The sequence below is a fragment of the Danio rerio genome, chromosome 20, assembly GCF_052040795.2.
Source record: "Danio rerio strain M-AB ecotype USA chromosome 20, GRCz13ab, whole genome shotgun sequence".
NCBI classification, from domain to species: Eukaryota; Metazoa; Chordata; class Actinopteri; order Cypriniformes; family Danionidae; genus Danio; species Danio rerio.
Genome location: NC_141040.1, coordinates 46764481 through 46791712, shown reverse-complemented (window position 1 = coordinate 46791712; position 27232 = coordinate 46764481). Strand labels below are relative to the sequence as shown.

Genomic DNA, 27232 nt, shown 5'->3' with positions numbered 1-27232 from the left:
CTTTTTCCCCCACAACCATTTCAAAACATTGTATTTTTATTTTGCATCCCAACAGAACTGAAAACCACAATTTTCACATAAGAGAAATGAAAATAAACAAGCAAAATCGATTTCTAAAAATGTGTTAAAGAGCATAATCGAACTCAGGGTCGTATGACAATACTTTTTACCAAATAAAATCTGCTTTTCAGATTGTAAAGCCATTGTGGCAACTTTTAAGCTCCGCTATATTTCATCAATCACATGTTCATTAAGAGATGCATAAGACCAAAATTGACATGTTAGTTCTAAAACTCTTATGAAAAATAATGTGATATAGCGTTGCATAGTTAAAACTGTACTATTGTTTTAGATCTTACAGTTTGAACATCACAATTTATTCCCTACTGTATGAAGCATAATTCTCCATTCCTACAGAACATCTTTTAGAGAACAACACTATTCAGAGGTTAAACCAAAAAATAAACAATCAAATCCAGCCATTGCAAAGCTTGACTTTCCTTTGAATGCAATGCAGAACGTAACTCGCCGGCTTCTTAGTTCTGAAATAAGTCAGTAGAAAAAAAATAAGTGTACATAGTCTATATATTGAACATACAGAGAATTAAACAATATTCTTATACTTACGAACCACAAGTCTTCTCACATCAGCATACCTAAGAAAAAAAAAAAAAAAAGAAGTCAGGTTATTATCATAAATAAAAATGTAATTGAATATTCATGGGTTATTACTGTTATGATTTTAATAAAAAGCTAAATCAAGGTCTTCACAAAATACTTCCATCCTAAAGTCTGGACAATAGATGCATTTGATTCTTGCTTTTAATCATACAAAATGTTTATTCACCAATGTAAACACGCACCATGACCACTAGGTGGCACTATCACCAAACCATACAGCTATACAAATGCCAAAGGCCACCTAAAAAGCTTAAAAATATTAGGAAATATCTCGTTTAGTCTTCCTTGTGTAGGTTTAAACCTTTAGGAGTTTTTTTGTTGATCAAAAGTGATATTTTGAAGAATGTTGATTGCTGTGGCACCCACTTCGTAGTAGAAAAATATATTACTATGGAAGTAAATGCAAGTTAAAGGTGCAGTAGGTGATTGTCTTCAAAAACACTTTGTTGTGCTGGTTAAGTCTCCTCACATTCCAATAGTACTGATTAAAGTAAATGATCTACATGTATTTATATGTATTTTTATATTCTGGATAATGCATAAAACAAAAAAAATGTTCATCTAATTAAATATTGTCGGACCGACAAATAACTCAATTATGACAGGCATCTCAAACTGTCCGTCAACACATTTAAATTGGAATTTCTGCGCAGCCTCTTTAAGCAGACAAATACGTCACTCGCGCGCGCGCGCACACGTGTAGTTATGCATCTACAGCTGACAGAGAGACTTCATCCTGCAAACTGCATCATTCTGAACTTCTGTCTAAAAGACCAACGTGGCCATGTGTGCATGAAAAGAAAGATCATTTCTGAAAGGGCTTCTGCCAAAAATGCAGAATCAAAACTTTTCTAAACCCTGAATCAATATCGAAATTACTTTTGCACACTGGAGGACAATGACGTTATGCAGTTCAAAACAACGATCTGAAGGGTGACACCATGGCTGAAGTATTTCTTTTAGACAGGTATGTTTTAAAACTATTTTAGCCACGCAAAGCTGATGAAGACTCTGTTCTTGTTTATAAATGGGTTTATATGCTCGGAGGTGTTGTTCAGCCACTGAAAATGTCCTCCAAAATGTTGGCTATTGTCAAGTTCATAGAGAACCTTTTACAGCATCGATAATATAGTCAGTTAAATAGATCTGAGCATTCGTTTAGTTGTTCAAGTGTAAAAAGAGCTGAAAACAAGCGATGTACGCGGATCAGCGAGCACAACTGAAAGTGAAAAGTCACTCGTTGTCTTGGTAACGTAAAAAGATGACAGGATATTTCTGTTTTCAACAGATCTAACCTTTATTCTGATCTAACTTTTATTTAGTTTAATAACAAAACATAAGTAAATATGTCCTTCCGCCAAACCAGCTTTACTGAGGTTAAGTTTGATTTATATTCACACAACTGTTCATTTTTGAACAGTGACAGCCTGTGACAGTTTTGGAGATATGTAATTCCTGCACCCTCTGGCCAATCAACAACTATGCTTGATAAAGTGCGTTCTCTCCATAGAGTTTTCTAACTGGCGAATGACATGATTTAGTGTTATATATAATCTGTGCGAGTTCACGTGTTTATGATTTAAGGAGGCGTGGCTGCGGACGGCAGCGGAGGGTCGTAAAATTTCTAAGCTATTACGCTAATGCTAGCATTCTGGCAGATCACCTTTAATCATACAAAATGTTTGTTCACCAATGTAAACATGCATCATGACCACTAGGTGGCCATAAAATGCCAATGAAACCTAAAATTTGTTTAACACACCAGTAATAGAAAATGCCTCATGTAGTCTTCCTCATGTGGTTTTAAACCTTTATGAGTTTTCTGTTGATCAAAAACAATATTTTGAAGAGTGTTGATTGCTGTGGCACCCACTTTATAGTAGAAAAATATATTACTATGAAAGTCAATCGTACAAAATGTAAGTCAATCATACAAAATGCTCGTTCACTAATGTAAACATGTATAATGACCACTAGGTGGCACTATCACCAAACTATACAGCTATTCAAATGCCAATGACACCTAAAATCTTTAACGCAAAACAAAATAGAAAAATACCTCATCATTTACTCTTCCTGGTGTGGTTTCAAACCTTTATGATTTTTTTTGATGTTGATAACAAAAAATTGATATTTTGAAGAATGCAAGTTGCTGTGGCACCCATTTTATAGTAGGAAATATATTACTATAGAAGTCAACGCAAGTCAATCGTAGAAAATGTTTGTTCGGAAAATGTAAACAAGCATCATGACCACGAGGTAGCACCATCACCAAACTATACAAATGCCAATGACATCCAAAAAGCTCGATTAACACACAAAACAGAGTGAGGTATTTTCACTTTTTCTCATTGGTTTTAAACTTTTGAGTTTTTTTGTTGATCACAAATGGTATTTTAAATAATGTAGAATGCTGTGACACCCACTTTGCAGTAGAAAAATATATTACTATGAAAGCCAATGTATGCAAGTTAGAGCTAAATTTGCCCGAACCTGACGAGACCCAACGGGTTAGGGTTTAATTTCTATCATTTTAGATGGGGTCGGGTCGGGCTTGGCTTGCGCAATAAAGGAACAGTCATGTGATGCATTTCGATTAGTGCGAGAAAGTAATCAAATAATTTGTTACAACATTAAAATTCCTCCCTGCAAAGGTGAAACAAAAGACGACAGAGAAGTGAAAAAGAACAAATTTTGACTGCGGTGAGGCCAGTCACCAGTTCAGAAAGAACCTGTCACTCTAGCCACAAAGGTATTTCAGCAGTCACTCATACACTGCGTATTACGGCAGAGCGTAAACAGCAATATGTGTACAGCAAGCTGACAGGGAAGATGGCGAGGCCACTCACTACATTGAAACTGCTGTCAAGGAAAATGAAATGAATGTTCTTGGCTGGTTAAAGATAAACTAACAATCCTACCCACGGCGGGGAGGGACTGTGATTCAAAGCCACACCCCCTGAAATCGCAAGCGCTCGCACCGCATCACAACAGCAGACAGACAACCCACTGGTTCATGTCATTCGCCAGTTAGTTAGTGCCAGCACCGTGCAGGAATTACATTTATTAATTTGCCACACTTAAATGCTATTTCAGAGCGAATATTCAGAGTAGCATGGTAAACAGTAAAGGAAGGCTGTCACAATAAAGGGAGCGCTTCACAGGTTGTCATTGTTCAAAAATGAACCAATGTGAATATAAAAAAAACTTCACCTCAGAAAATCAGGCTAGGCAGAATAGTGCCGTTTACCGATGCTTTGTTGTTAAATTAAATAAAAATCTTCATTATACTGAAAATAATCACATCAATCTTTTGCCGGAAGATTTTAGTGGTTGAACAACACTTCTGTGCATATAACCCATTTGTAACAAAATCTATATAAGCTTTGCGTGACTAAAATAGTTTTAAATCAAAACATTACCTGTCAAAAACAAATACTGCAGCCATTATGCCTCACTCAGAATATAAAAATGGCTATAAATACATTTAGACTATTTACTTTAATCATTACAATTGGAATGTGAAGAGACTTTTAACCAGCACAACTAAACATGTTCCTGAAGACAATCACCTACTGCTACTTTAAATGGCACAATTTATATTTTTGAGTACTGTCCCTTTAATAATTAATAATGTGCAACAATGTAGCATTTACATATTATTAACTGGACTAATCTAAAAATCCATTTGAAAGAATTAGACCCTAATTATTAATAAAAATGGTAGAGATTATTATACTATCATCATAATTTTGAAACTAAAGGTTAGCTTGAGTACTTGGGTAGGTGCGTCTCTAAACATTTGACTGGTGGTATATGAACCGGAGACCATTAAAGTGATTTTCACACAAAAATGAAAATTTACTCACTCTTAAGCATTTGTCAAACACAAAACGAGACATTTTGAAGTAAGATGATAACCTGCAACTATTTCCATAGTAAGAAAAACAAACACTATTGAAGTCAAGGGTTTCCAACATCTTTTTAAAACATCTTTTGTGTTTAACAGAAGAAAGAAAGTCATTTGTGGGTGAACTATCCCTTCAATTAATAATAATTTAAAAAGCGTAATACAATAGATTAAAAAGTTCTACACTTACATTGTTTGATACCCGATGGTAGACCAAGAGTTTCCCTGTCCATTTGTCCAAGATCATCCCCACCGCTGTTCAAATGGTCTGAAGTGTCTTTTTCTCCAACAGATTCTTCAGATGGCTTTTTTGCACTCAACATGACCTGCTTCTTGGCTTCGCTTGTGTGCTCAGTTATTATTGATAAATCATTCACAGTGCTGGAGATGGCTTGTTGATTAGGCTCTTGATTGAGTCCTTGGTCTTGCTGAAACCTGATTCCAAGCATCTTATCAATATACATTGCATGATCAGAATCTACTAACTCCTTTGCAAGATTTTGACTCCCGGTGATAATGTCAACCTCCCATTGTGTCTCAGAAACATGTTGTCTGAAGCGTATCTTAAGGTTCTTGTGACACATGGAGTTTTGAAAAAACAGGATGGCATCATCAGACCAGTCTGGAGCATTGGGTTTAACTCCCCTTAGTAAACAATGGTAGGTGACTTTAGGCAATCTACCGAGCTCCTCAGGAAGTTTTCTTAGCTGGGAGGCATCTAGCCGAGACAGAACAGAATACAGTCCACAGTCAACCAAGTTTATAAGCACTGAAGTTGAATCGCATCGCACAATCTCTGCCCTGCACCATTTTTGATTCTCCACCCATTTCACCAAACAGCTCGTACCAGGAACAAAATGAACTTCAGATAATGGTTCCAACACTTCAGGAAGGTTCTCAAGAATGGATGAGACTGTATCTGCTATCAAAAGCAGATCCTCTAGAATGATATAAAATTCGGATGGGGTTGTGACCGCTGCTGCAAATCCTTCATATTCGAAGTTCATTTTGACAGGGGCCTGGAAGAGGGTCTGTGGTGGATCCAAATTGATCCTTAAAGAAGTCTTAGGGGAGGGAGGATGATCAGTCACGACAGACAAATCCTCATAAATTTTTACTGGCTCACTGTCTTTTACATCATGCAGAGCAACGCAAGCAAGTGACTCAGAGTTTTCATTTTCTTGTTGGACATTTTCTTGTAGTCCTTCTGAAATTTTAGTCACTGGAATACTGGTCTCACAATGTGGTTCTGCGTTAACCACAACTTTTGGCTTGAAATTTTGTTTCTTGTATTTTCTTCTCCAAATTTCCCTTGTTTTGACACTTGTTTGTACATATATGGCTGCTTTCTTTATTTGCTTAGTTGCGAACGTCAATTCAAATTTACGTTGTTGTGTGTTTGACTTGGTCTTTTGCTGGATGGTTTTAACTTCCGTTGGTTTGGTTTTGAATTCACAAATGCTTTGTGTATTTGATGTTGTCTTTTGCTGGAAGGTTCTAACAGTCTGATTGTTTGCAAGTTGATGACTGAACTGCTCCTTTTGCTGGAAGCTTTGAACTTCAATACTTTGGTTGTATTGATCAGATTGGCTTTGCGTCTGGGAATCTTTTGGTAATTTATCTTGACTTGCCAAATCTACATCTTTACTATGATCAGCATCATACTTTAAGTCCCCTTGCAAGTGGTCGTCGTCAAACTCAATGTTCACTTCCCATGAACCTTCCAGACTTTGAATGAATTCAACTAATAAGGGTTTACCAACTGCTTTCTCCGTAAAGGAGTAATCATTTTTAAATGGGTGCGGTTTTGCAAGTGTGCAGGCCATGCTCAATCTGGGCTGAGACAAAAACGTATTGGTTAGCATGTGAACATTCTTCCTGTCGACAGTTGCAGTATTGCCATAATCAATGAACTCAACAGCTAGTAGGTCAGAGTTTGACACGTTGGTGACGACAGCTCTGTACAAAGCCAAGTCTTCTTCATACTCTGCTGCAACAAGGTCCCCTACTTTTATTTCGGTTTCCACATTTCTTCTTTTATCCTTGAAGTTAGTACCATTTAGTTCCTCAATCATCTGTAGTAATTTCGGTTCATCATCTTCCATCTGGATAAAAAAGCTTCCAGCAGAATTGCTATGAGAGACAAAGCCCACACCTCTAGAACCTGGTTTCATTGTGACAGCAGGAAGATCACAAAGTTTTGGCAAGCTCTGATGAGATGGCACTACTTTAAGGGGACAGGGAGCATTCTGGTCTTCCATTTCAACAGGTTCCTTGAGTTCCTTCTTGGAATGGTTTGTGGATCTTGGAGTTTGCTTTCCATTTTGTTTGGCTTTACTGCGTCTGGTTGCTTTGTGGTTACGTTTACAGTTCGGTAAGCTGGCATGCGCTTCTTCTTTGGGGAAATCTAACTCAAGTTTGTTGACAGCTGGGTCACTTTGTGCCACACCATGAGCAGCCATGAGCTCTTTGACTTTTTCATTGATATGCAAATTGCCATCATAAAGATCACAAACAAAATGTCCATTGTTGTCGCTTGCCACAAACTTGGCCTTGAAAGACTTGTTGAGGATTTCAGTCTCAAGCCACTTGTTGACTTCCGGCAAATGTTCCCCCTCTGGAAGATTCAAAAGACTGCATCTCAGAGCCTGCATTGGGGTTAGCAATATGTCAACTGCTGTTGTCGGAATTGCCATGACATTTGTTTTCTCTGCAATCTCCTTATTGCCATAATCAACAAAGACAACACTCACATGCTGATTAGATTGAACAGGGTGTACCAGAGCCCTGTACCAACTGCCGTCACAGAAATATTTGGCCAAGCAAACTTTACTGCTGCAGTTGTCAGAAATTGAAGTGAAGAGCTGACTTTCCTCTGCAACTCTCTCTGTCAGTCTATTAAGAATCTCTGTATTCCTATCGAGCTGGAAATAGATTTCCCAAGGGCTACAGACATAAGTAACATGCACCAGTTCTTCACTTTCACAACTTATGTTGAAAGAGGAGTAAACGAATGACCAAGGGTGAGCCGATGAAATTGTATGCTTGTCTGGAGCTTGTACTTCTGCTGCAACACCTTTCTCTACAAGGTATGTAGAGGCCTGTTGAAGAGGTGTATGAATGCTGACAATGTTAAGTAGACCTTTTCCTTTTTCATAAACCTGGGAATAAATCCTGCATTTGCTGGATGTACATTTGAACAGAAAATCCCTGAGCAAATTGCATGCTTCTGAACTCCAAGAACTCCCTCCAATGGGTTCAATGAAGTTCAATTTGCATCTAAATGCTTGTGTAGGAAGTTCAAGGAACTGTGGCTGAAGAGTTTGGATGTTTTGCAACTTTTCCTGAATAATTAGGCCAACATCAACTAGGATCATAAGCAGTTCCTCATTGTGTTGTCCTATCATGCATGCTCTGTGCCACTGGTTATCATGTGGAGACTTAACAGCACAACATAATGCAGGCATCAGAAGACCAGATGTATATGTTTGGTAAAACAACTGCATCTCTTCCATAAGTTTGTCCAGGTCAAGTTTTGTACTCACATTTTGGCACCAAAAATCAGATGGAGTATTTACATGTGAGCAAATGACACTTACTTCAGAACCAGGTTTGAAATGCATTGGTTTTAAAGTCTTAGCAGGAACAACTTCCGGTTTCGATGTCTCACTGGGAGTATGTTTTTCAAGGTAATTCTGTGGTTCCCATTCATGTTCAATTTGATTTGGACTAGACATAGAAGATGTGACTTTGTGAAAGGTCACCACACGAAGGTCCTTTTTATTTTTTTTCTTGCTCAGAGCATTTCCCTTGTATTCACATGGCCTCTCCATTTCAACAGCTGCTAACGCTGGGTTGTATCTCCAGTCCAGGGCCATTTTAGCTGTTGTCATGATGGTTGCGATGCTGCAATTTTCAGCATCTCTCTCAAACAGATCAACAACATACTTTCTATTTTTTCTATGAACGACATGAATCATCAAGGTTTTGTCTGATGTGACTTCCCTGAAGTAATTGGATGCTGTGGTTGTCCAGATGTCCTCATGTGGAGCTACATGGGCTAATGCACATTCCATTGCAAATTCTGGATGAATGGCAAACTTCTTTGGGAGCTTTTTAATTAAAATGCCTGGCACTTTTTCAGTGTTCCCGAAGTCAATGAAAAACACCTCTGCTCCTTTATCCAAAGTATCTACTACAAGTGCTCTGTAGTATTGCATGTCATTTTCGTACATTGCACAACAAAGTGCACCTGGCACTAGGTCTTCAAAAACCTCCTCGTGCAACTGTAACTTGCTGAAGTAATCAGCCATTTCCTTTGTCATGTTTTCAAAATTAGGATTGTGTTCTTTGGTTCTTATCCAGAAATGTTTTGGACTCTGTACATGTACCACATATCCCTCAAAAAAAGAATCATCAGGTATTGCTCTATTAGGATTTGAATCTGAAGTTTGGGCCACTTTTGTCTCTCCAGCAGACACATTTGAAAGGACATCATAAGGAAAGTTGGAATTGCTCCTTAAATTGTCACTTTCATGTGGTTTAACTCCAGCTTGCTTCCCTGAGTGCTTCTGAGCAATGTTCATCGTGACCAAGTAGAGGTTCTGATCTTTGCGAAAGTCATCGATTTCTATCTCCAAAACTTTCCCTAGCAACCCAGTCTTGAGAGCATCTACTTGTTGATTTTTGATGTCCTCATCTTGTTTTTCCAAGCATGAAAGAGAACATGGGAATGCCATGATCGGCCTTGAGAGAAATTCTGACGGTAGCTGAAGGATGTTTTCAACTTTCACAGATTCACAATAGCCACTGTCAACAAACACAACTTTGACCTGAGAGTTAAGGGGGAGGCATTCAACAAAACCCCTGTGCCATTTTTCATCTTTCCCTTTTACTGCACAGAGCAAACCAAGGTTTTCATCTAGGTCATTGGTCAGGCAACCACTGCCTGATTCACATGCTAGTGCCAATTTGTCTGACATTTCTTGCAGGTCCTTGCCCATGGATGAGAGTCGACAATAGAATAATCCAGGATTCACAGCTGCAGCTACCACAACTTCTACTTCCTGACCAACTTTCAACTTTGGGCCATTGAGTGACAGAATTTCTTCAAAGCCCAGTAGGCTTGAGGACTTGAGGCAATATTCTTGCCCTATTTGCTTTTCTATCAAGAGGTCGGGGACAGATTCATTGCTTTGTGGAATTGGTTCATCAATAAGCATCTCAACCAGTAGCAAAAATGTACTGGTGTCCACATGTCTCCCTAGCCTCTTTTTTATCATGTCACTATTGATTTCCGGAACCTCAAGTATGAGGATATGGTATGGTAGACGAGCGTGAATGTATCCTTTGATCCGGCTGCCTTTTAATGAAGAGAAATAACTGTTTGTCAGACTGTCCCATTGGCTCTGGATTGGCAGAATATTGGCAAAAAAACCACAGACAATCTTAGGTGGAAGCATTAGCAGTGTGTCGGATATTGAGGACAAACAGTTGGGTCCAACAATCATCATGTCTCCATGGTCCAGCAAAAATATGTGGAACTTATCTTTCTCAATGTTCTGGACTCTTCCTCTGTACCAGCGACCAGACCCGGAGTCTTCTACCAGACAAACATCTCCAACTTGAACAGAAACTTTCGATTTCACCGCATTTTGAATTTCAACTTGAAGAATATTGTAGTCCAGTTCACAGATTGTCATGTATTGGCCCTGAAAGTGTACCAGTTTGTTTTCAGGCCTGCAGTCAATGTGAGTCAACTTCAGCTCCACAGGCCACAATACGCAAGGAGCAGGGAGCTTTGATTCCTCTTTTGTCCTAAAATACAACAAAATAAAAAATAAGACTAATGACTGTGGACAGTTTTCATAATAGCTCGCTACAGGCAGGGGTGCCCAAACTTGGTCCTGGAGAGTTTAGCTCCAACTTTAAATCACACACCTGATCCAGCTAATCAAGCTCTTTCTAGATATACTAAAAACTTCCTAGCAGATGTGTCGAAGCAAATTGGAGCTAAACTTTTCAGGACACCAGACGTCCAGGACAGTTTGGGCACCCCTGGTTTGGGCAGTTTCTTAAAATATTTTTAAAAAGCAGTATAAAGGTTCGATTTATGTGAAAGTCTATCTGAAGCTACAGCACTTGTTCAATGTAGGTTTCTTGTTAATTTCATCTTATGCTTATGAATGTATTATTTGGTTGTATTTGAAAAACACATGATAGAACCGTGAACTGCTGTCTAAAGCAGACAGGAACAGCTCACTGCTTGTGATGATGCATGAATTAAACAAAGTTCCAGCTAAAAAACATCTTTGATATTTTGCTTAAAGTCACCAACATGTTGGATGGCTTTAGATCACAGGTCTCAAACTGGATTCCAGGAGGGCTGCAGCCTAGCACAGTTTTGCTCCAACCCTAAACAGACACAGCTGATCCAACTAATCAGTTTTCAAAACTTCTAGAGACTGTTAAGCTGGTGTGAGTAGGTGGTGGCTGAAGCCAAATTATGCAGAGCTGCGGCGCTCCAAGACTGAGCTTAAGAACACAGATTTAGGATGAATAATTTTAAAAAAAAATTAAGATTAAGGTGAAAAATCCCTTTAAAGGGCACCTAGGTTACCCCTTTTTTCAGATTTAAGTCTTTTGCGTCTCTAGAATGTGTATGTAAAGTTTTAGCTCAAAACACCCGATTTTTCATTATACCTTTTACAAGATCCTGTATTATACATATTTCCACCGGGGGTGTTTTTGTCATACTGTGCCTTTAAGACAAGTCCTCCCCGCCTACTGTTTCTACGTGCCTTCCCGCGCGCTTTAATCTCCTCCCTCGGCGTCAGACAACAAACAGACTTAAAGGAAGAAGGGCTCACATAGCGTTTGTGAGAAATAGTACAGTAAGAACTTTACCAATCAGTATTTGTTGTGAAGTTGCATTGATGAGTCACACGCAATATCGTTACAAAGTTCACACACGCACGCACGCACGCACACACAGACAGACAGACAGAGCCCACTTAGCTTTGCACTGTTTTTGCACTCAAATGTGACAGGATACAGGCTAATCTCCACTGCTGTGTGGAGATCTGTTACGTTATTGTATAAAATAAACCTGATTCAACCATTCAACAAACCAGGATTCAAGCGTCTTCCTTTATAATTGTTCTGACACACGGCTGTGCTGATGAAGTAAAGCTGAAGTAAATCGCTGTAATTAATTACACACGTGCATTGTTTTAAAACACTTTAAACATGTGAAACTTACCCTGAACAGACGTTTTATTCCCGGTTGCTTTGCGTATGTCTGGTCTTGTTGACTTACACACGTGACTACCGGGACATGTTAATACGCGCAGCTGTCAATCAATTCGGGGGGCGGAGGGACCACACTCCTACGTAAAGTTGTGGTCGATCTGAAAACCGCTCTAATTGGTCCACCGTTTATTTGTTGTTAAATTAAAAAACAAAAAGGACTGGGTGTGTTTATATCACCCCAATATGATGGTCTATAACCAGGGGGGTATTCCAGAAAGCTGGGTTAACTTACCATCTGCTAAAACCTAAACTCTTGGTTGATTTACCCAAAACCTGCTTACCGCGAGTATGTAGGTTCCAAAACAGGTGACAAGAGTTAGTTAAATCAACCTCCTGAAGATAACCGCGGGTTAATGCGCGTGCACGGCACACACCTGAAGGCATTTTCAGTAGATCGCCGAATTCACGAGTCACCATAGAAAGTCACGGTGAGAAAAAAAGGGCAACGCACTTTACAGAGGCGAAGCTGGAGGTTTTAAACACAGAGTTTACACATCTGCTTCAACGAAGGAAAAAAAATAGAATAAGAAATAGATAAGAAAATAAAAAATAAATAATAAGAAAATGTATTAGTTCAGTAAAATACACATGCCACCCTCCATTTTATTGTAATGATAAATTAAACTACTCTTTAACATCCTTTTTGAGTATGTTGTGTAACCATTCATGCATTTATTTTTCTTGCCATTAATTTCTTAAGGCCACAATATGTGTATTGACTAATAAGGCTTATAGAAATTGTAATCTTTCTGGAGCTAGAACTCTGTCCAAAGTCATTAAACACCGAAACATTATCATAAAAGGTAATATTTAATTACTGGAGCTCTGTATTTAACACTAGAATATTCTTTGTCATGCAGCTAAGAGAAAGAGGCCTGTCTAACTGCTGTGTCCTATAATAAAGGCTTTTCAGTGGTTGGGTTTTTGACTTAAACCACACACTCTGTCACTGTTGTAAGTGATTGTTATCAGATAGCTTTAGGTTCTTTTTATTTTGCATGCAGACGAAGTTCCTTCTGCCTCAACTAACAAGCAGTGTAAGAATTTTCTGCACTTTTTCATATTTGAATATTACTCTTGGATCACAAAATCTTTTATCTACATATTTAAATTCTAAAGTAGCTGTATAAGGTCCATCTTCAAAGATAAATTCAAATGAGCATCACCTTAAGGTGAGAAATGTATATGAAAAATATGTTACACGTTGAAAGGTGTGTGTATAAAGCAGTATAAAAAAATCATTCATTTTATTTCAGGAAATTAAGAAATTAACAGACCAAACTATTTGATTAAACATAGTTTTTTGACAAATTACATTTTTTTTAGCACTCTTCCATCTCTTTTGTCAGCTTGGGTCACAGAGATTTCCTCTGGGTCAGGCTGCAGGTACGTGTCATCGTATAAGGCAGAAAAGGGTATCTTTTGTCCTCCAGCAAGTAACAATGTAGTGCCCAGTAATGATTCTATTTTATAATACAAATATAATAAAAATAAACATTGTGTTAAGCAACATTTGCTTTATAGTTTTTTTTTTTTTTTTACTATATTTGTGTTATACACTTGAATCATTACGTCCTGAAAATCAGCCATTTAGCCTCAACATATAGTGATGAGGTGGGGTGTGTGATGAGCTGGTAAGTGGAAGCAGTAATGAGTTTAATAGTTGAAACACCAAAAGATTAAGGATAGAAAATGAAGTTGTACCTGCACACTTATACTTTGGACAAATTTTATATTATCAGTGTCCTTTATTGACTGATGGAGCTTTAAAATCGGCTGCAATTAATGCACACAATAGCATTTAGAAACCATGAAAAAAATATTATATTAAAAAATGTAGGTGTGTGTGCGTGAATGTATACATATAAACGACGTCCTACATCTTAAAGATATATTTTCCTACAAAAGACAAAGCTGCCACTTATAATATTATACAGAAAAATGTGAGGGTGCAGAAGGAGAGAAAAACACAAGATCTGTAAGTGAGATTCGAACTCGCTTCGTTGTGCGCTCCATTGTTCTTTATCGACGCACTGTCCACTACACTATTCCCGTGCTCTGAATCAGCTGTGTAATGATACGCAGTGATTTATGACCAAGGAACTGTACAAAAGTGTAAAAAAACAGTTCAGTGCCAGGCATACTGTACAGGTGGTCATACTGCCATATTGTACAGTTGCCTAAAATGCCCTGACGCGAATACAAAGAGCTGCACTGAATGTTTTTTATGGTAAGCGCAGACCCGCGGTTTGTCACATTTGATTTCAAAAAGGTTTGTTAAATACATTAACATTATGAATTTGGTTATGAAAAAAAACTATGCACTTATAACCCTTTCACAACGAAAAAACTTGTATCTGTGTGTCCACATCCATAAATATTCTCATCAAAAGAGCACGCAATGCTCAGTAAACTCTCTGAAACAGACAAACTCTGAAACATAGCAACTTACTCTCTCAACATAACCTGCTCCGGAGCAGGTTATCTTCAGAGAGTAAGTTGCTATGGCTACTTAACATACCCAGAAGTTACCTCCGATTTTGGAACCAAAGTTGTATATATATACACACGTTTGTCCAAATAGCTTGAAAAGTAGATTTTTCGCCATAGGTGCCCTTTAAGAGCACACAATATTATTTTGATTTCATAACAACATGTACGGAGCACCTAAAGGGACATAGTGGTGGAAAAAAATAACTGTAAGGGAGGAAAAAAAAAATAAGTTTTTGCGTTTTCTTATAAATTGTGTTTCAGTGCAGAGATAATTGTTACCTCGCAAAACTTGTTCAATTTAGACAAACACTTTCGCTTTCAAGCGTTGCAGTGGTTGGGTGATTCATACATTCTCTTAGTTTCATAGTTTTCTAATGCATTAGGAAAAGTGATAATAAAAAGACAACGTTCTGCAAACATTTTTGTAAAAAAGGAAAAGAAAAAAAAAAGATCTATTCTATTTAAAGGCAAGCATGAATCTAGTGTATGAATGCAACAGAAGAATAATAAAGTCTCTCATACAATAAATTCTTCAGATTAAATGGTTGATATACACAATGAAATCAGATTAAGATTACATTTTGTACCTCTCATTAATAAAACATACAGTTGCACATCAAACCGGATGTATTCAGTTGTGTATTTAATAAAAAATGTCAATTTAAATTAAAAATTTAATAAAATGGTTTAAAGGGGCAGCATGAGAGGGGCAGCACAGTGGCACAGTGAGTAGCACAATCGCCTCACAACAATGAGGTCGCTGGTTCGAGCCTGGGTCAGTTGGCATTTCTGTGTGGAGTTGGCATGTTCTCCCCGTGTTCATGTGAGTTGGATAAGCTAAAATTGATAAGTTGAATTGGGTAAGCTAAAATTGTTTGTAGTGTATGTGTGAATGACTGTGTATGGATGTTTCCCAGTGATGGATTGCAGTTGGAAGAGCATCCGCTGCGTAAAACATATGCTGGATTAGTTGGCGGTTCATTCCGCTGTGACGACACTAGATTAATAAAGGGACTAAGATGAAAAGAAAATGAATGAATTTGTGGAGAAAAAAAAATGATAGGTTTCATTGCGTTTACAGCAGTGGTGCCAAACTCAATTCCTGGAGGGCCACAGCTCTGCATAGTTTAGCTTCAACCACCTCACATCAGCTTAACAGTCTCTAGGGCTGTTTCTCAATATGCGTTCTTCAGCGGTCTTGCATCCTTGTGTAAGTTCAGTTCCAATACTCAAGACCGCAAGTACAGAGGATGCATGAAACTTCCCGGATGTGTTCTTGATATCGAGGACGCACCAAACAGACTTGAGCATCGAACTGGCTCTAGAAGTCCCAGAAGTCATTGCGACTAAAGGTGGGAAGCGCTGCATTTTATGTAGATTTATTATTTAAAGATCAGAGATATCATTTATTTACCTCAGGAGTTTCCCTAAATGAAACGGTGAAAGTAAACATCATCCTGAACATCTTAATAAAGAAATAAACACATTAAGGGTGTTTGTTTGCTAAAATCTGTATTAAAATCTGTTTTATTTGTATTGTGCAGTGTATATTTCTAATGTTTTTATGAAAAAAATATATTTTGAAAAGGGGAAAAACAATAAATCGTTGTATGAATGCTGTAACGTTTAAATAATTTACCATTTAAAACGCGTGAAGGTCATGTGACCATCAGGAAGAATGCAGCATCTCATTTCTCAAAGGACGCGTTCTCTGCCCTCGCGGTATCCTGAGTTCGTTCTTCCGAGGACACCTGGCAAGACTGGTCTCCACAAGAACGCAAGTCCGTTCTCTGCGTTCTTGGAATTGAGAAACAGCCTAGTAGTCTTGAACACCTTGATTAGTTGGATCAGCTGTGCTTGATTAGGGCTTGATTAAAAGTGCAGAGCTGCGGCCCTCCAGGAATAAAGTTTGAGCCCTATGGTTTACAGCAGGGGTCACCAATCTCGTTCCTAGAGGTAAGGTGCTCTGCAGGGTGTAGCTCCAACTTGCCTCAACACACCAACCTGGGGTGTTTCAAGTATACCTAGTAAGACCGTGATTAGCTTGTTCAGGTGTATTTGATTAGCGTTGGTGCTAAAATCTGCAGGAGACACGCCCTCCAGGAACATGTTTGGTGACCCCTGGTTTACATTAATGGTCCAATAAAACCCAAGGAGGTTGAATGTGCATCAGGCTTTTAATTGTAAATATTAAACTGCACCCTTTAGTTATTAAAATTAACAGCACTGTGTATCGCTGAGCATCAGGACTTTTCATTCAAACCTATGAACTTATTGCATAACTAATGTGTTGTATTAAGAGTTATTTTGCATATAGGCTAGACAATTAATCCAGAATATTAATGCTATTTGTTTTTACCAAATAAATTTGGTCTTTGTATGCATATGACTTTTGACTGAAATTTTGAAAATTGAAAATGTAACTTCAGAGAAAGTTTTGATGCATAGGCTAGGTCATTCAAATGCTCATTTAATTTGTGCACTTATCTACTTGGTTATATGCAAATATTTGTTAATAGGATAATTTTTTTCTTAATATACTGTAATCTGAATTCTTAATGCACATCATTCATTTAATGGCAGGAAATGAGAGTTTGTTCATGCATGATTGCACATAAAAATTATCAATATTTGTGATTCTTTCCCCACGATTAATGAGTTTAGAAGGTACAAACCATTTGAATGTTTTGTGCTTTAACAGCCTTTTCCCCTTCACCCTTGCTCCCACATTCTGTGCTTGCATTTCCAAAACATGCAATGAGGGTTTTATTTAAAACACAAGCCGGCTTCAGTGTCATAATTGATCCACTAGTCGAGATTGACAGGAGTTGACGTCACTCCAATGCAACTCATGGGTGCTCCGTGTGACAGGCTGGATGTGTTTGTTTCCTGGAGTCTCATATAATAGACACCTGTCAGTGATCACAGGGGATTCATATAATATTATATACATTGCATTCGGAAAGTATTCATAGCGCTTCACATTTTCCACATACTTTTATGTTACACCCTTATTCCAAAATAAATTAAATGAATTTATTTCCTCAAAATTCTACACACAATACCCCATAATGACAAAAAAAATGTGCAAAAGAGTTTTTTGTAATTGTTGCAAATTCATTAAAAATGTAAAAAAACTGAAAAAACACATGTACATGTACAGCTTTTGCCGTGAAGCTCTAAGTTGACCTTAAGTAATTCTCTGGTATGATGAGACTAATATTGAACTCTTTGGAGTGAATACCAGGCGTTACGTTTGGAGAAAACCAGGCACCGCTCGTCACCAGGCTAATACCATCCTTACAGTGAAGCATGAAGCTTGGTGGTGGCAGCATCATGTGTGTTTTTCAACAGCAGGAACTAGAAGACTAGTCAGGATAGAGGGAAAGATGAATACAGTCATGTACAGAGACATCCTTAATAAAAACCTGCTTCAGAGTGCGCTTGACCTCTGTGGCGACGGTTCATCTTCCAGCAGGACAATAACCCAAAACAACGCCAAAATATCAATGCAGTGGCTTCAAAACAACTCTGTGAATGTCCTTGAGTGGCCCAGCCAGAGCTCAGACCTAAATCTTTTTGAACATCTCTGCAGAGATCTGAAAATGGCTTTACATCGTTGCTTCCCATCCAACCTAATAGAGCTTGAGAGGTACTGCAAAGAGGAATGGGCAAAAATTCACAAAGACAGGTGTGCCAAGCTTGTGGCGTCATATTAAAAAAGCCTCGAGGCTGTAATTGTTGCCAAAGGTGCATCAACAAAATGTTGAGCAAAGGCTGTTAATACTTCTGTACATGTGATTTTTCAGGTTTTTAATTTTTAATAAATTTTTAACAATTAAAAAAAAATCTTTTTGCATATTGTCATTATGGGGTTTTGTGTGTAGAATTTTAAGGAAATAAATGAATTTAATCCATTTTGGAAAAAGGCTGTAACATAAAAAATGTGGAAAAAGTAAAGCGCTATGAATACTTTCCAGATGCACTGTATACAGTAACATCATACAGATGTCGATTCCAGGGAATTCATATCAGTATAAACATTTATACTGTATCGGATGGGTCTGTCCGTGATGGCAGGGTCAATCTACTGGCTGTGTCATTTTATATATGTATTTCTATAACAAAACATAAGATAAAATGATGTTGTAATGCATGATGTCATTATAGGCAGTCCTCTCTTGCTGTTTTTTTGAGAACCTTTAAAATAATACATTTATGACAAAGCCAGATCAACAGACAGGTGTCAGAAGTTACAGTATAGTATTTATATTGACCTTATTCTTGAATGTGGAAGTGTGCACGTTATTGCACTTGTTTTATAACTTCTGATTCAGTTGCCTATGGAAGAAATGACTAGTAAAAATAAACAACAGAAAACGGTCAAACTACTCGCTCTACAAACAAATGTGTTCATGACTATACAGACAAAGCAGAATAATATAATAAGAAAATATCAATTTGCAACGTCAAGTAGCATAACAAGCTGTTTTCAACGTCTGTGAGTGAATGGAAGTGAGTAAGACCGGAAGTCTCAAACCAAAAAGATTCAAATGGCTGCGCCCGCTGGTACACGAAGAATAAGGTTAATAAAACCCCTGCGATCACAGGGTGTCTGCTATATTACAATACAGTATTTATATGAAACCACTGCGATCATGGATAAATGTTTATATTGATATGAATTCCCCGAAATCACGGTCAGTCATATGAAGTTACAGTGCATATATAACATGAAACCCCTGTAATCGCTGACAGGTGTCTTTTATCTGAAACGCCTGAAAACAAACACATCCCCGTCAATCACACAGAGCAGCCATGAGTTGCATTGGAGTGACGTCAACTCCTCCTTCGCCTGATTGGCTAAGGAGCAACTGTCAATCTCGACTAGTGGATCAATGATGACACTGAAGCCAGCCTGTGTTATCAATCAAACTCACATAGCATGCTTTGGAAACGCAAGCACAGAATGAGCAGAAAAACTAACTTTGTCTAAACTAAGCATGGGATGATATCAATTTTCAAGGTATAACATTTTAAAACCACCAAAACTTTCTGTAATAACATTTCTAAGATATGTGTAAGATTTTTTATTTACCTTTTTTTTTTTTTTAAGGACAAAAGTATCTCCAGCAAAAAAATATCCAAAGATGCCGTTTTAAATTGTAAAGAAATCTGTGTTTTTGAACCTAATGAACACAGCAGAAGTCTAAGATTCATTTGAATTATTTAGCCTGACTAGTTTACTGCCCCAAAATATTATTAATCTTTATTATAATAAAATATATTGTTTTCAAAGGGGAAAAAGTTTTTTAACCAGACATTCAAAAAGAATATATTTGAGCAGTCATCACAATACCATGATATTTTTATTCAAGGTTATCATGCCATCAGAATCTTGTACCCATGTCAATGCCTAGTCTAAATGGGTCTTTTCATTTTTGATTATTGCTCATTATCTTTTGGTACATGACCTCATTATTTCTTATTCTGCGTTTTCGCTTCTACGCGTTAAAATTTTTCACACAATGTCAATATTTTGATTTACGGGCATTATTTTTCCATCTACGACTTTTTAGGGGTGAATTTGATCCCATAACATACTCGCATACAAATAAAAGTTTGCTCGTACATGGACATACACTCACACAACCGTGTGTGTGAATTATATATCTTTAAAATGCATTACTTAATGGCTGGTTCTTATTTCGCTATATAATACGGTAATGTATTCCTAGTCAAAAAATATTCTGACGGTTGTCAATTAACTTTAGGTGAAAATCATCGTCTTTTAAATAGGCCAACTCAATGAAACCCTCCATAGTGAACGTAGGGAGATCTACAACTGCAAAACATAAAGTGAACAGGAAGTGTTGCGGAATTCACCGATTTTTCAAGTGATTGCAACGTTTCCCGTTGTAATGCAAAAAACAATAATTGTTAAAAAAAAAATCCTCCCGCCCATTTTCCCCTTACAACCCGTTCATTTATGCCTAACATCGGAAACACGATATGAATAATGAGTCAGGATGAGTCTTACCTCTCCATTATTCTCCAAAGAACATGAATCCAATCTAACGATGCAGCTCTGGGACACGTCCATGCACTAACGTCAAGCACTTCTGCCACATTAAGGGATGATGGAGGTCAACAATGAAACAGCATTACAACACACATTTCAAAACACAACGTTAATATCCGATCCAAAAATCTGCAAAAGCACCACATAATACTGTAAGCTGATTATTATGTCTGCATTACCGACAGACGAATACACGCACCTTGCTATTTTTGTGACTAACGTTAGTAGTGGCACCTCCCAAATAACAGAATATCGGAGAATAACGGAATAAAAAGTCTGTAAGCTATACAACTTTTTGCTTTTCATAATGTGTTAATCGTTTAACGTTAACGTTATTCCTAAATGGCAAGAGGTAACGTTACACTGATGTCCAATCTGTCGAGCTCACAGCATGTTTAAACCTGCTTTATTAAGTATTAATCAAATTGGTAATTGTCTACAGACAATTATTATTATTCCTGCACAAACAAAACTGAATTGTTTTTTTGTTTTACCTTGAAGTCCGAATAAATTCTCTTTGCTCCCGCCATGTTGTCCGTGTATCGCTCGGCCTCGACACGTGCTGTATAATGAACGGTGTGCTCTTTGACAAATCAGGAGCCTGCATATTTCAACCAATGAAATTCAGAGAAGACCGGAGATGCTCTCACTCAGGTAAGATGTCCGTTATTATGTTTATGATGTACATGTTTGTCGTAGGTTTGTTTGTTTTGCATCGATTTTAACTCTCATGATGCATTCAGAATCGGTTATTAAACTGTAGAAATGTGCTACTTTTAAATTAAATCGAGATTATATTTAACTACCATCGAGTAAGAGGGAATAAACATTTTGGATATTACTGCGTTTTTACATTTTAATACAACAATCAGACCTTTTAATGAAATAAATTATTATACATGAACCACACACAGATAGACATAAAGATAGATGAAATCTGATAAATATTAATTCCACTGTGGCATTACTCATAAACCTGTATTTCTCAAATGGGCATACTGACTGTCCAAATGTATTAATTATTTGTTTATTTATTTAGTCTGTCAGTTGGGCCTTTACATATGAAAACTAAATACATTTATTTTACCTGCATTAAAAAAATTTTAACAAAAGTTGATCAGTGTTTCATAATGCAATGGACTGACATTAAGCAGACATAAATTTATTAGAACAAAAATTAAATATTAATACTTTTTTTTGGAAGACATTTTTATAAGTTCACCCATAATTTTCCAAGAATTTCTGACACCTAAAGATGAACTATAAATACTTGAGTATAGTTATGTATATTTATACTATAAAAATGTAAATGAGGGTGGCACGGTGGCTTAGTGGTTAGCACTGTCGCCTCACAGCAAGAAGGTCCCTGTTTCAAGTTCTGGCTGGGCCAGTTGGCATTTCTGTGTGGAGATTGCTTTTTCTCCCTGTGTTGGCATGGGTTTCCTTTAGGTGCTCCCCTAAAGGGTTTAGGTGTTTTCTCCACAGTGCAAAGACATGCGCTATAGGTGAATTGGATGAACTCAATTGGCTGTAGTGTATGAGTGTGAATAAGTGTGTATGGATGTTTCTCAGTACTGGGTTGCGGCTGGAAGGGTATCTGCTGTGTAAAACATATGCTGGATAAGTTGTCGGTTCATTCCAGTGGCGACCCCTGATAAATATAATGGAGTAAGCCGAAGGAAAATTAATGAATCAAATGTATGTAAATGTATTCTGATGGTTGTAAATCGTTTGTTGAGGTACATCGTGTTTTTTTTTTTATCTTTCTTGGTTCCATACAAAAACATATTTTTCCATTTCAATTTTCCAACACATTTTCGTTTATTTTAATACACTTAACTAAAATGAATAGAAATATATATATATATATATATATATATTAGGGATGTAACGGTATTGTAAATACCGTCATACCGCAATATTAATTTTTTTCGATATTACCGAAGTCGCATGACTCGGTAAAACTATAGTTCTTCTGAGAAAATTTGCTCAGGCGAATGAAGCGAACGGGAGGTAGCGAAAACTACAATCCCCATCATCCCTTGCGGTCTGTTGTCGCTACAGATCCAGTAATGCGGAAATGGAGTGTGCTGCTAGAAGCGGGGATCAAAAAGAGCTGTAAAACTCTAAGGCCCCTTTTACAAGAGTGCATTTTAGTTTTAAAAACGGCGTTGTAGAATGAAAACGATCCGCGTCCACACTCGCGTTTTACCCAGCGTTTCTGAACTGCTCTCCGTCCACACCAAAACGCTGAAAACGCACATCACGTGACCACACACACACTCTCGGGCAAGCGCTCCAGCATTTCTACCCAGATGAGAGCTCTGCTTGTCGGACTGCTCATCAAGCATCTCCCGCTGGATCTGATCTCGCTATATTTGCTAAACGTGATATTTCATTCATCTTGTTGTCTTTATCTAACGACATAGGCCAATTCCCTGACTTTGGTCATTGGAATCTATTAAGTTACTTGTTCACGGGTAACATGTTTTGGTTAAGCGCAAAGATAAGTTAATGATTAATCCAGGTACATTGACTGATCGCTTGCCTTTATTTCCTACAATGTATAAACTTATTGTATGTTATACTTTTATAATTATCGATTATTAAAACTGATATTCAGCAAAAGAGAGGGTGTGTTTCGTATTTTCACTGAAATTGAAAGGAGGCAGTTGTTATCGGCTCCGTTTTGTTATAAATATGCACACAGTGAAGATGACGCTCATATATGCAGCACGACGCCTCAACATTTCTGCTGTCTGTTAAGTTGCTAATATTAAAAAGAAAATAGGCAGTTCATGTTTACATTTTATTGATGAGAAAGTGAAACAACGTAGCCAGGGTGATGTGAATGAATTTATAAAGTACACTGTTCCCTTTGAAGATTTACCCGTGTCCTCGGTATGTTTTCCATATCAAACTGAGAAGGGGGAGACTGCAGCCTTGATCAAACTTGCGAAGTCTTAACTTACAAGAAGAGGATGCAAGACTGAACTGTGTGTGGGCTACTTAATATTGAGGAAAAGCCCCAATCAGATAGGCGAACGTTTGCAGCCCCGCCTCCGTTTTCAGATGTCTCCGTCTTTCCCCATCCACACTGAGACGGAGCAGCAGCGTTTTAGAATGAAAACGGCCTCTCCAGCATTTCCAAAAAGCTCCGTTTTCGGCGCTCAAGAAATAAGTCATATAAGTCATATCTCTCTTGTCCCAGAAACCTCAGTACCAAATGAGAGGTTTTTTTTTCTGTTGCAGGGGACATTGTAAATGCCCAGAGATACCAGCTTTTACCAGATTATATTTATATGATAATTTTCCTTTAAACCCATCTCTATCTAAGTGAGTGAGTGATTAAATGTTGAATGTGATGAGTTTTCAACAATACTAAATTAAAAACTTAAATTTTTTTTTACATGGTTTAATATTTTTTTTTGTTATTAAAATTGAAGTTCCTGTTTCAAAGCTTACAGATAGATGGCTAATTTGTATGTCATTGACACTTTTGGCACTTTTTTGGAGTATTTTCATAAGTTTTGTTTTTTCCTGTAAATGATTCAATAAATACCGTACCGTGACATTCATACCGAGGTATTACCGTACCGTGAAATTCTGATACCGTTACATCCCTAATATATATATATATATATATATATATATATATATATATATATATATATATATATATATATATATATATATATATAAATTATAGAAATATATTAATGCAAGTAAAAAACTGAAAAATTGTTAATATTATTTTTAAATATGAAAACAACGAAAGAACTTAAAAGTTATGCTATTTTGTATACTTTATGTAGTTTCATAAGATTTTTTCATTAGTATACAATCCTTATGATCACTTTTGCTGCTTGTTTAAACTACTTATTTGTTTTATGTTCAATCCACTTTAAATTTGTAAAAACCATCAAGTTAACTTTATCGATTTGTGTTGGGTCAACCTGAAGGGATTGTGTGGAACCCCTGACTTTTAACAGTGATAATATACAGTTTACTCAACGGTCGCAATAATGGACACATCATCACAAATGATCAACATGTACAGTCAAAATTCAGTATGAGATTATTAATGTCCTCAATCTTGGTGTAATTTGACAATTGTCATATTAAATATGTATTTTTTAAAAGCTCATGCTTATCATAATAGACCATCATCTCAGTATCTTCTCTTTACCATTCAAATTAAAACAATATTTTTGCTGCTTGTTCAAACTACTTATTTAAAAGCTTAACAAAACAATTTTATGTTTAATCCACTTAAAATTTTAAAAACCATTAAGTTAACTTTATCGATTTGCAACTTAATTGTTTCATGTTCAATCTTAAATTTGTAAATGATGATTAAGTTAACTTTATCGATTTGTTTTAGGAACGGTGTGGAACCCTGCATTTACAGTGATTTACTGTTTACTCAACGGTTGCAATAATGGGCACATCATCACAAATTATCAACATACAATCACATTTTTAGATTAATAAAATTCATTAAAAGCTTAATAACCAATCTTTACCAGTAATTTGACAATTGTCATCCTACATTATTTTAAAAAGCTCTGCCTATAACAATAGACCATCATCTCAGTATCTTCTCTTCCATTCTCTTAAATGTAATTTGTGCTGCTTTTTCAAGCTATTTATTTAAAATGAGCTGAATCAACCTAATTCTTGAGGGTTCTTTTCGTCATGACTCTTTTATGTTCAAGCAACTTCAAATTGTAAAAAGTTAACTTAATTAACTTAACTTAATCGATTTGCAATGGATCGACATGAAGGGATTGTATGGAGCCTAGCATTTATTACAGTATTGTAGACAAAGCCAGAAATTCCAAATATAATGTTTTAAAGGAAATAAATAAAAGACAAAAACATAACCGAGGAGGCCGGTCTATAACCGAGCTTTCCAGATTTGAAGGAGATGATGATATCCTTCTTGGTTAATCATTAAATCTCAGAATCCATTGCCAGTCTTCTGTAAATAAGATAAATGGCCTTAAGGCACTCACCTCAGTGACGCACCATTTCAGAGAGAGCAGAGCTTTAATTAAGACTGGAAGGTGTTATCTTTACCCATTCTCGGATTAATGAACTTTTTACAGGATTAATCTTGTGTTTTTTTCTTTAAAGAGTTCCTGTCGTGCTCAGGGTCTATTGTTATAGTGTGGAAATCAAGGAATAGCAAAACACACATAGTTGATGCATTGTTTAGATGTTTTTTTTTTAGCCTTGTTTTTTTGGAGATGCGTATCATTTCAGGAATGGACATCACATTGCCAAACCTTATGATGGGCCGTGTTGATTTTGGAATGTTTTAACAAATTTTTTAGCACTTTTTTATTGTTGTTATTGTTGTCTTCTTGGTGGTTTTAATTTAGCATTCCAGATTTGTTATTTATTTTTTTTAATTTCTCCTTGAACATGCCACTGAAAAGAAACATAGGGAGTCCACTGAAGAATGATGCTTTTTATCAGGCGTCGCAGACAAAGAGAGCTTGCAAAAACGCAGATGACCTCCACGCGACAATTCTTGTTAACCAAGAAAACATGTTTTTCAAAGCCAGGCTTGACGAGGAGGAGGATTCTGGCATTAAATCAGGTAGAGAAAGTCATCTTTGTTGTAAATTGTTTCCCAAGCGGCTTTAATCAAAACTACTGCATTGCTTTCTTTCAAAAAGTGCTGTTACAAATTCTCAATCTGCCGCCGGTGGGTTATGAATAGTTTTAACACACGTCACACAATTGGAAAGCTATGTATGTTATTCATTTGGCAGAAGCGGATGAAAGCAATGCAAGCATCTCCTCTGAAGAAGACCTGGGCCATCTGGATTATTCCAAGCCATTCGCTGCGAAACAAACGCAGCCAAAGAAAAGCATCAGTCAGATCATCAAGGACAAGAAGAAGCAGACCCAACTTACTTTACAATGGTACTCTCTCTGTGCACTTTCTTTTTTAACTAAGCAATGCTGATACTGTATGCTTGGGCTTCAATTGTTTTGTTTCATTAGGCTTGAGGACAATTACATAGTTTGTGAAGGTGTTTGTCTGCCACGGTGCATCCTCTACGCTCATTATTTAGACTTTTGTCGGAAGGAGAAATTAGATCCTGCTTGTGCTGCCACTTTCGGAAAGGTAAGAGGCATTTTTATTTTATTATTTTATAAATCTCTTGAATTGCACTCACTGTAAAAAATATGATCGCTTTGTAATGACCGCATATGCTTTTAGTTAATTGTAACTTATTAAACTAAGTTAATAACTTATTTTTATAAGTTATTCAAGCTGTTTAAGTTAGTTTAACGTAATGCAAGTTCAAGTTACTCAAAAGGTTAATTTGATTTTGATTTTACAATGCTCTTTTAGTCACCAAAACTGCACTAATTTGGTCAGAAATATTATTTAAAAAATTGTGAAATATTATTTAATTTTTAAATATATGTTTGCTATGTGAATATATTGTAAAATGTAATTTTTTTGTGTGATTCAGTGCTGAATTTTAAGCATCATTACTCCTGTCTTTGGTGTCACATGATCTATCAGTAATGAATTGATGCTAAAGAAATATGTCCCATTATTATCAATTCTGAAAACAGTTGTGCTGCTTTATAGTTTTACAAACCTATTTTCACCCATCTGATTTATGAAAATAAGTTAATTCCAGGTAATACATTTGTATTTAAATTTTGCATATATAAAATATATGTCATTTATGCAAGACATATTTCACAATATTGCAAAAATGACC

At 36.8% G+C, this 27232-nt stretch overlaps 2 protein-coding genes and 1 long non-coding RNA gene across 9 annotated transcripts in view; 1 reads left to right on the top strand and 2 right to left on the bottom strand.

Annotated features, from left to right (window-relative positions):
* The window catches only part of LOC147839443 (uncharacterized), an 837962-nt gene that overhangs the window by 600109 nt on the left and 210621 nt on the right, over positions 1 to 27232 (bottom strand). The window lies entirely within an intron of this gene.
* tdrd15 (tudor domain containing 15) lies at positions 19 to 21038 on the bottom strand. Of its 2 annotated transcripts, none has more exons than XM_087297901.1 (5): positions 20972 to 21038; positions 20436 to 20517; positions 4782 to 10408; positions 628 to 656; positions 19 to 542 (listed from the first exon to the last, which is right to left on the bottom strand). In XM_087297901.1, exons 2-4 carry the CDS (start codon positions 20441 to 20443, stop codon positions 643 to 645), a joined length of 5649 nt encoding a protein of 1882 aa, XP_087154027.1. In that variant the 5' UTR covers positions 20444 to 20517; positions 20972 to 21038; the 3' UTR covers positions 19 to 542; positions 628 to 642.
* rfx6 (regulatory factor X, 6) overlaps positions 20475 to 27232 on the top strand; it is a 31579-nt gene continuing 24821 nt past the window's right edge. For 2 of the 6 annotated variants that reach the window (XM_087297039.1, XM_087297043.1), the window contains exons 1-4: positions 20475 to 21131; positions 25922 to 26085; positions 26261 to 26414; positions 26496 to 26619. In XM_087297039.1, coding sequence (XP_087153165.1) covers positions 21118 to 21131; positions 25922 to 26085; positions 26261 to 26414; positions 26496 to 26619 — 456 coding nt within the window. In that variant the 5' untranslated portion in view covers positions 20475 to 21117. 6 annotated transcript variants of the gene reach the window in all.